At 36.5% G+C, this 9,352-nt stretch overlaps 2 protein-coding genes across 4 annotated transcripts; one reads left to right on the top strand and one right to left on the bottom strand.

The window, feature by feature from the left end:
* Positions 1-52: 52 nt before the first annotated feature.
* On the bottom strand, positions 53-2,195 carry LOC107263329 (methylosome protein 50). 3 transcript variants are annotated; one of them, XM_025080771.1, is made up of 6 exons: positions 1,969-2,195; positions 1,557-1,876; positions 1,140-1,479; positions 894-1,078; positions 633-822; positions 53-552 (listed from the first exon to the last, which is right to left on the bottom strand). In XM_025080771.1, exons 2-6 carry the CDS (start codon positions 1,696-1,698, stop codon positions 366-368), a joined length of 1,044 nt encoding a protein of 347 aa, XP_024936539.1. In that variant the 5' UTR covers positions 1,699-1,876; positions 1,969-2,195; the 3' UTR covers positions 53-365. The 3 variants fall into 3 exon arrangements, with proteins under 3 accessions (XP_024936539.1, XP_024936540.1, XP_015585891.1); XM_025080772.1 differs by having other exon boundaries at positions 1,947-2,096; XM_015730405.2 differs by having other exon boundaries at positions 894-1,066; positions 1,557-2,096.
* Positions 2,196-2,321: 126 nt separating this feature from the next.
* On the top strand, positions 2,322-7,495 carry LOC107263333 (vesicle-associated membrane protein-associated protein B). The gene is made up of 6 exons (XM_015730410.2): positions 2,322-2,582; positions 3,829-3,984; positions 5,145-5,260; positions 5,484-5,666; positions 5,753-5,851; positions 6,051-7,495. Exons 1-6 carry the CDS (start codon positions 2,525-2,527, stop codon positions 6,228-6,230), a joined length of 792 nt encoding a protein of 263 aa, XP_015585896.1. The 5' UTR covers positions 2,322-2,524; the 3' UTR covers positions 6,231-7,495.
* The last annotated feature ends 1,857 nt before the right edge of the window (positions 7,496-9,352 follow it).

Genomic DNA, 9,352 nt, shown 5'->3' with positions numbered 1-9,352 from the left:
GAACTACTAAAGGATGTAGCGGTGATAAATAGGAAAATGAACCGAGCAATAATAAATACCAAAAATATTTATTTACTTAAGCGTACTGACAGTTGAGTTCTAATGGAATTAGGAATATACCGAAAACTTCATCATTCTTTTTATAATGTTTCCATGTCACAATCAGCAAATGATTCGTAAAATACAACAAACACTTCTATCTGTCAAGCTATAGATGATATAAAATATTATAGTAACATTTAAGTTTAATATTAAGAAAATATTGTTTTTCCAATTTCATAAAGAGATTAAGACGACGGAGACAGATCACAAGTCTTATAGATATAGTGCAGGAAAAACTTGTTGGAATATTGATAATCGTTATATTAAAAGGGTATTGCGTGCCTTTGGATAGTATCATCCCAGGAACACGATATCAATTCATCCTTAATCCACGCTAAACCACGTACAAAGTCTTTGTGGGTATTATCTTCGTATATCAAAGAAATCTCATTGCTTGTATTAAATACTTTAACACCACTGTCATTGGAACAAGCAGCCAGTAGATTTGTTCTACATCAAAGAACATGAAATCAGTTAGTGCTCTGGGTAACTTTTTTTTTCATGTGGCAGTAAATTATTTAATGACATACCTCTTTGGATGGAAACAAAGTGAACGTATTTCTCTAGAAAATACTACAGATTCGCACAGTGGAGAGTCATTCTGACTTCGCACATCAACTATAGAAATACTTCCATCCTGAGCTCCGATAGTAAGAATACTCTCATCCAATGGATTCCATGCTACAAATGTTCCACCACAATCTGTCTTTCTTAATATCCCTTCAAAGTATGAAAAATATATTAATGACCTTTTTACAAACACAAGCCTTTGTTATAAGTTTATTACAGACTTTTTGCAGGTTTTGCTTGTCGTATATCCCACACTAATATGTCCTGATCGAGTGATGTTGATGCAAACATAGAATCATTCGTAGGATGTGCATCTACGCTGGTGACTATATCTACGTGAGCAGGATTGTAAGAGTGTACTGCTAACAATACCTCCACATCCCATACTTTAATGCTGAAAAAATAACTAAATTTTAACATAAAACTCTTATTTATAATCCGTGATTACAGAAGATAGAAATATTTACCAATAATCCAAGCCAGCTGTCACGATCTGTTTACTGTTCTTCAATATCGACAAGGATGTAATTGAATCATCGTGTTGACAAGCATATCCCAAATAGTAAATACCTCTCTTTGATTCATCCTCTGCAACATCTACTTTAAGAACTTTAATAACTCCACTGTCTTCACCAACTACAAATTTATCACGTTCTCCCAAAAAAGCACCAGTGGTAATTCCACTTTCTCCTCCAGAAGTAGTTGTCGCTTTGGCTCTATTAAGATTTGATATATCTTCATAATACCACAAATTACCACGCCAGAAACGACTAGTCATACAAGTAGCACCTACTATTGCAGTTTCATCTAAAAAGAAATCAATGTTATCGTCAGTCTTTTATAAACATCCCAACAATATATACAAGAATCATTTAAAATTGTACCATTATAGACAGCAATGAATTCTAGTTGTGGATCAATTACAGGAGACAGCTCACTTTCTGCAATATTCCTATAAAACTCTGCATTTAAATTAGGATCCACCTGCTGTGGCTTAGTAATTGGCTTATATTCTTCTTGAAGCATTTTGGAGAAGGTTAATAAAAAAAAGGTAACAACCGGTGTCTTTCTTCAGAGAAACGACGCTGTCTTACACGTGCCTACACGTGTTTGCAAAACTCACTACCTTATTGGCTCACAAAGAACTACTACGGCATACTATTCGTACCTTTGAATTTGGATACAATGAGAACCGAAATCATATCTAAAACAGTACAAAATCCCAATATCATTCAAATAAGTATCAGACCCGTATATAATAATAGTTACAATACGTTTTACACTCTTCAATAGTACCGTCAGTAAGAAGATACGGAAGCCAGAACTAATTCTACAGCTCTGGAATTTCGAGATTTTCAAAATTCATCTCAGATACACGAGTTAAGAACTCAATGGCCGCAGTGTCACATTAAAGTGTAAGCATGAAAAGTTCAACTAGATATCAACTATTGTCTTAGCTTTTAATTCCAAGGCATATCTGAAACATCTACAAGAATTTTGATAATGCATTTTAGATCCCGCTCGGCTGGTGAACAGTAGAAGAAAGGACCAAGTCGCTACGGCTTCTGTAGCCGTCGTTTCGGTCGTAGCGGATATGATCAGCGTGGTAACTTTGTCGTGACGTAACGCAAACTTGTAATAATTTCAGTCATGACGCATGCGTCTTTCATGCGAGCTGCAAATCAGAATTAGTCCAACGGAATCCCAGAAAGTGGAAGTGAGAGCACGGTGGTACTGTAAGGCAAATCATTCAAGTGTCGAATAACCTGTCAAGTCAGCTAAACGTCACGATCAGCTCGACTCTGAGAGGAGGAAGTTTTCGTTGAATCGCGACAGTTTGGTGACAAGCAGAATGTCGAAGCCCCAACAGGTTTTGCAGATCGAGCCGAAGAGCGAGCTGAAGTTTACAGGTACGCTTAAATCGAATCGTTATCTCACCTTTTAATTCGTTCTCAAGTTTTGTTTCGTGGCTCAAGCTATGACTCTTTGCTCTATCGAATTTTTTGGACGGGCCCACGTTTCCTACCACGCGACAATAGCCGCTTGCTTTTTGCTATGTATTTTCCTCACTTGGGTATGACATACGGATGTCCATACAAAAATCGAATATCCGTAGAGTAGGCTTGACATTCTCTTATACTTTCTTAATGAATTTTGATACGGAAGCTAAGGATCTATTGTGGTAGTCCTTTACTGCTGTCAAAAGATACGTATACGGCCTAGCTGTAGCTGCAGCTACTGCTGTTTCTGCTGCTGCTGTTGTTGGTATTCAACCTGACTGGCTGACTTCTTAGTTTCTTTCCTTGTCCCCACTCTTCACTGATTCGCGCATCTTTCTCTCTGATTTACAAACAGCCTGTGGCTGGGATGGACTTTGTTTTTGAATATATTTTTTTAGTTAGCTGTAATGAATTTCATCATTCTTCGTTGCATAGTGTTATGATAGTTCTATAACGATTCTGGTAGCATAAAAGAATATTGTCTGGTATGTGTACTCTCTTCGATAGGATGATATACTAATATCTATACATTTTCTTATTGCAATTTCAGCAGATTTTCATGTTTTTTATGTGAACCTTAAGAAAATGTAACGATTAGATCCCCTTCTCACTTTATTTATAAAAGTAATCTTTTATTTTTACAATAACTGGCATAGGTATGATCATAATTATATCTTTGTATTGTATTGATTGAGAAAAGTGTCATATATAAATTTTTGCAATTTTCCATTTTTGTCATAGGCTATATGATATATGGGATTCCAAAACCAATGTTTTATGTTGTTACACAATGTATATGCAAATAAAAGTAATGAATGAAGCCATTTGCAATGGTGATTATAAGTTAAAATGAAGAATTCTTTTTTTGTATAAATTATTGTTTAATACTTGAACCTTAGACTTTATCTATCAGTTAGACAGCTATCTAATTAATCTATTAATAATACTTGGTTTCATCTTGAAATCATGTAGTTCTTGCAATATCACCACTATTCTAATATCTTATTTTAAATCGATCTAACAAGGCCATAGCGACAGTTATATTAGAATTTGCAGATTTTTAATTCCATATAACTATACTATATAACCATAAGCAAACATAACTATTAGAACTATCCATATTAATGCTTTATTCAATTTCTCTCTCTTGTAACAGGACCCTTTATAGGAATTCCAGTCACAGCCTACATGAAGTTGACCAATCCAACAGACAACAAAGTATATTTTAAAATAAAGACAACTGCTCCAAAGAGGTATTGCGTACGGCCCAACTCTGGGTCTCTAAAACCCAAGCAGACAATTAATGTAGCTGGTACGTACAAATTGGTATAAATACAAGTCTGTTCAATCCAGAGAAAAAAAGTTTAATTCGTGTAACTCATCAATCGTACTATTACTTCAGAAACATTTGATATTATGTATTTCCTCTACAATATATAGCCGGAATTTTTGCAGACTAAACAAATACCTTTTCCTCAAGAAATATGCCTATCCAGATGAAAAAAATGTATAAAAACTATAATTTCTTTTTTAGTCTCTTGTCCAAAATATTTATTTAGCAAAGTAACCATTATACACTCACTGACCATTACATTGATGAATTACACAAACAAATTAATAATGTTATTAAAAGATCCTTTTTTATAAAAAATAAATTCATAGGCACAAAATAACTAATATTCTGACAACAATGGTCACATTCTTACAATTAACGTACAACATCCTAATGATGAAATGACCAAATAAAACGATTACTTTTTATTAACTATTTTCTGAAGCCGCAACGTAATGTATGGCTGCTAAGCGTTCTTCCGCAGTGCCTACCGTAGATTTTCCAGACACGTTATATAGAGAGTTTATAATAGATCTTACATAACTATAGACCAGCTGACCCTGATCTTGATTCCTGCCATTTTTATAATATTAAAATGACGTCATGTGACCATCTATAATATAAAACACATGTGAATAAGGGGGAGGAAACACATATTAAGAAATTCGAATTTGGATGCGCTACTTTTAAAGAAGTTCGAGCGTCATGTGGTATATTAAATGTTAACCGAAAGTTATGCAATAACTTGGCAACATACCATTACAAAAATTACACTTTTATAATTATTCTTCACTATCGACTGACGTATACATATTACATACGCATACGCACAAATAAAAATGACGACGTTCTTTACCTAATAAATCAGTGTTCGTGTAAAAATATCTCGAAGCTACTGTCGTCCTTTTTTAAGTAATAATAATATCATATTATTAATTCTTATCGCACATATAAACACTTATATATTTAAATATTTTAAAAATAGCCATTAAGAACTCAAGCGACAAAGCACTCCATTACCTCATAAACAAAATCCATTTGTTCGCGTATTCATCATGGCCACAATGTAGGATAATAATTTTTTAATTGAAAAATGTTTAAGTAGTCTCAATAATGTTCATGTATATATATAATTACAGTAACCCTACAATCGCACGACTTTGATCCGGCGGAGAAGAAGAAACACAAGTTTATGGTCCAGACTTTGCTAGCTCCAGAGGACGATACTGACCAATACTTCCTGAATGACAACGTGGTACGTGAATAGATGACTGCTATAGCGTATAAAGAATTTATTCTATAGCCTTTAATGTTTCCTACGACAGAAGCTTAGAATTGTCAATTAATGTAAATTGTCGGCCGTTTTCGCAAATCCCAATACGTGTGACACATCTTTCCGTATGAAACTTATGATTAGAGCGACGTCGGCCGCTACTTGCGACGTCCCTGTTACGTATTTAATCTGTTACGCTTCGCAGTGGAAGGGGGTAAACCCGGAGCAATTGATGGATTCGAAACTGAAATGCGTATTTGAAACTCCAACGAGCAGTGAGCCGGCGGATAAACAAGCCGCAAGTACGACTGGGGCTAAGTTGGGCACGAGTGCCACTAATGGCAAAGACGACAAGTGCGTTGGTGATTGGGCCGGGGCTTCCACAAAGGTAAGCAAATATCAGGGACAGACTGTTCTTGACACAATGTGATGGCATGTGCCATGGGTCAATTTAATTAATATTTCATGATGTAGCTCGTCAAGGTCGAAGATGAGCTAGCAAGAGCGGCGCAGGAGGTCACTCTGCTTAGGGCAGACGAGAGCTGTCTGAGGCAGGAGAACCTTCAGCTCAGGGTGAGTAAACAGGAAGAGTTTGTATATGTTAGAATTGTGATAAATCGAGAAGCATGAAGACTCTGTGAAGTAAAGGAATCAAAGTATCCAAGTGATACTGTTATTTGATTAGATTTCTGGTAGATGGAAGTAAATTTAGGTCTTGCGGATCCACTTTCGTAGAATGGTATAAAATGACACGATGCATTTTTGATAACAGGAAGAGCTACTGAAATTGCGGAATACAGTAATGGGCACAGCGTCGGTCACGAGTGGGAATATGGCGGCAATCCCTGGTACGACCTCGCACACTGACAGCCTGCTGAACGTGACTACTACGAGTGTACTTATCGCCATTGCCATGGTGGTAGTTGGTTATCTGCTGGGCAAATTGATCTGAGCTGCCTATGCCTTATCATACACCTCAGCGCACCTCCCTATCCAATTTTTCTTAGTCTACCCCTCCTGCCGGATAGCGCCATTACTAATAAGAAGCGCAGAAAACTACTTGAATCGTCCCCTTTACTCGATTATTCATAATAAATATTATCAACTTCTACGGTAGTGGTCTTGCATTGATTAAGTCGTGTTCGCTGGGGCAGTGTGTTTTTAAGTGTGGGAGATCGAGTTTAAATTCTTTTTTAAGAATCCTTTCCCGAATTGTAATCCTGGTCGTCGCGTTTTACTTGGCCTAAGGCAATCTCGTTTTTATCATTGACAGTGAACTCGCTGCGAGAATCGTGGCCGCCGCATTGCAATAAAGCCCGAACTAACGGAACACAAAGAATTGAGAAGGACGCAGACTTACTTCAAAAAAAAAAAAGAGAAAAGAATATAACCAAGCGAACGGAAAAATGACGAACGATAATTCGCCACTTCTCGACTTTATACGTTAATAATGGCTGACAAAATTTCTTCTTACCCTCACTCTTCTACGCGTTCCTATTTTTTCTTATTAACGGATTTCTCGCCCTTGCCAATGTATCTGCTGCCTCTGTGTCTTTGAAACCATGTCGCCACTAAATAAGTAAATTATCGAATATCAATAAAAAAATGATCTTTCATTTGAAACTATGTCGATCGCACGACGATCGACGGCGTTCACTATCGAGCATTGGTCTTTTCATATGTCGACTTTGATTTCGTCACCGCACCTAAAAAAAAAAAGCTCATCATTTTTAACATCTGTCCGGCAGTTTTGGCTGTTTGTAGCAATTGTTCGCTAAGTGTTTATATGTTTTTCTTTACTTCTAATTGTAACAATGTATTATAATCCTCGTAACACTTGTCGATATTACCGCCACAGCAGTATCTCATCCAAATGTTACATATAGATAAAAGATTAATGCTCGATGGCGTGCGTGTTTGCATATAGAAAACGTCAAGTTTTTAAGTAATAAGAACCTACAGTGATAATTCAAGGAGTTCAAAGGGAGTTGGGTGGGATAGTGACAGGGTGGAAAGGTGGGTGGTAGGATGATGATAGCTGAAACCAGTAGTGGTGCGTAACCTGGTGATCGGTACGCTGGATATAATCCTCTGGCGATGACGCACTATCCAGAAGTTGACGCATTGAATTTACCAACGCTTCAGTGTACTTTTTATTTATTTATGTTTGTCTTACAAAAATTAAATCGAAATAAAGATATCTCGAATATCGTAAAACGGTGGAAGTCCTGTACCTCTATATTTGATTGGATAACACCTTATTGTTATAAGAGAGTTTATTTAATTTACCTATGTCGAAGTAGTGCATGGTCTCCATTGATACTGTTTTGGGCATACTGTTGCCCTCTCTTTTTTTTTGATTCATTTTTTTCATTGCCATTCTCCAATTAAATACAAAATGAAATCCAAAAAGCGTACTCCTGTAACAGAGTCGTGAACTTTACGGACGAACTTGCATGTGGCACTTAATACTATTGCGTATGTCTCTGCCTTAGAAATAGGAGCTGCAATAATTCACGTGACATGCGTGTATGGTTTATCGTCATTTATTTGTGTTTCCTCGAAATTCTCGTGACTTTTCTTCATGCTGATTTTGATCACCGGATATCCGCTGATTTTAGTGTCGCGCCACAAGACGCCGGAAGTACATCCTGATAATATACTTAACTGAATGATTTTGTATCTCGTGAATTTTAAGGATCGTGAAGAAAGAATTTAAAAAAAAATATGAGTCGCACTCATGTTTATTTATGATTTTAATTATGTTGATGTCTCTTTCTCTCTCTCTCTTCATTCGTTACTCTCTGGAAAAAAAAGAGACGCTATCATTGCAAATCTGTTTATAACTGCTCGCTGATTCTCCGTTCGATCATTGTCAATCGAATTTGAATTCTCTGGAAGCCACAACTTTGTAATATATATTTGACGAAACTGCGAATCCACTGATAAAACATTAGTCGCTTCATGCCTAAGGTACGGATTGTAAAATACAGATAATAAAACGACTTAATACGTTACGTGTGTGGGATGGCTGGTGAAGGGAATCGACACGAGACCGTTCGACAAAATCAGAAGTTCGTAATGAGAGAGACGGAAAAAAATTGTGAACATAAAAAGAATAAGAGAAAAGAAGAAAAAATGTGTGGAAGAATTTTATATCTAATCGATAAGTACAAAGCATATCGGATCGAAGTCGAGGACATGGCGTTCCACGCGAGAATATTTAATCACGATTAAGGATTCTCTTATGACAAACTCTCGTGGAATTTCGAGCACTGGAAGAATTTGCATACGATTTTATGCTTGTGCAATTCAAAGTGCTCCGGTTAGTAATGACACTTCATTATTAAGGAATAAGAATTTTATGGTAACCATAATATATACTGTAAACGCGATAACATTCTGCTGGAAACAGTGATCGATGCTCAGAACGGATCTTGCGTCGATCAATGGCGTCTGCCTATACCTTGGCGTAGGTAAACTAGGACGCCATAAATACGAAATGTAATTATTAAACGGTTTTACTAATCACGATAGGCCAATATCTGAAGGCTATATATACACACAGATATCATTGGCTTAGCTTCTCTACGTACTGATGCACCACGAAAGTCAAAAAGAAATCAATTGCTATCGATCGTTCCTTTTTCTTGTACGGATTGCTAGCTGCCATGTGTCAAGAAAATAAAGAGATTCAACGAAATAACACGTTCAGTAGTTCGTGCACCGGGTGACGGATTAACAGTGTGAATTGTGAATTACAAATGACAAAAATGGAAGTGATCTTAGACAATGAGTAGGAGGTTAAGAAATGGATTGGCCATGTGTCAAATTCAAAAGTGTTACTGGAAAAGGGAAAAGGAAGCAAAGAGTCTGGTTAGTGAACGTAAACGATGAGAATAATTTAGTGCAACATTATCGAGACTCCCTTTAACCAAGTATGCACAGTTGATAAATCAATTCGATAAATTTATTACCATACGAATTATCGATCTATGTCGCTAATGTTACTACCATACGACGATGTGTCTCTTTCCTATAAGCGTGTATTATAATAATGTGTCACAGCGGCGA

Source organism: Cephus cinctus, unplaced genomic scaffold (genome assembly GCF_000341935.2).
Source record: "Cephus cinctus unplaced genomic scaffold, Ccin1 Ccin1_scaffold0153, whole genome shotgun sequence".
Classification (NCBI taxonomy): domain Eukaryota; kingdom Metazoa; phylum Arthropoda; class Insecta; order Hymenoptera; family Cephidae; genus Cephus; species Cephus cinctus.
This window is presented reverse-complemented; position numbering and strand designations above follow the sequence as displayed.

What these genes read in the sequence shown, in the direction of transcription:
- LOC107263329 (XM_025080771.1), bottom strand. Translation starts at nt 1,698, where the DNA reads ATGCTTCAAGAAGAATATAAGCCAATTACTAAGCCACAGCAGGTGGAT. An exon ending in ATTCATTGCTGTCTATAATG is followed by an intron (nt 1,480 to 1,556) that starts GTACAATTTTAA and finishes ATTTCTTTTTAG; the next exon opens with ATGAAACTGCAATAGTAGGT. An exon ending in CTTTGTTTCCATCCAAAGAG is followed by an intron (nt 553 to 632) that starts GTATGTCATTAA and finishes TCTTTGATGTAG; the next exon opens with AACAAATCTACTGGCTGCTT.
- LOC107263333 (XM_015730410.2), top strand. Translation starts at nt 2,525, where the DNA reads ATGTCGAAGCCCCAACAGGTTTTGCAGATCGAGCCGAAGAGCGAGCTG. An exon ending in GCAGACAATTAATGTAGCTG is followed by an intron (nt 3,985 to 5,144) that starts GTACGTACAAAT and finishes ATATAATTACAG; the next exon opens with TAACCCTACAATCGCACGAC. An exon ending in AGGAGAACCTTCAGCTCAGG is followed by an intron (nt 5,852 to 6,050) that starts GTGAGTAAACAG and finishes TTTTGATAACAG; the next exon opens with GAAGAGCTACTGAAATTGCG.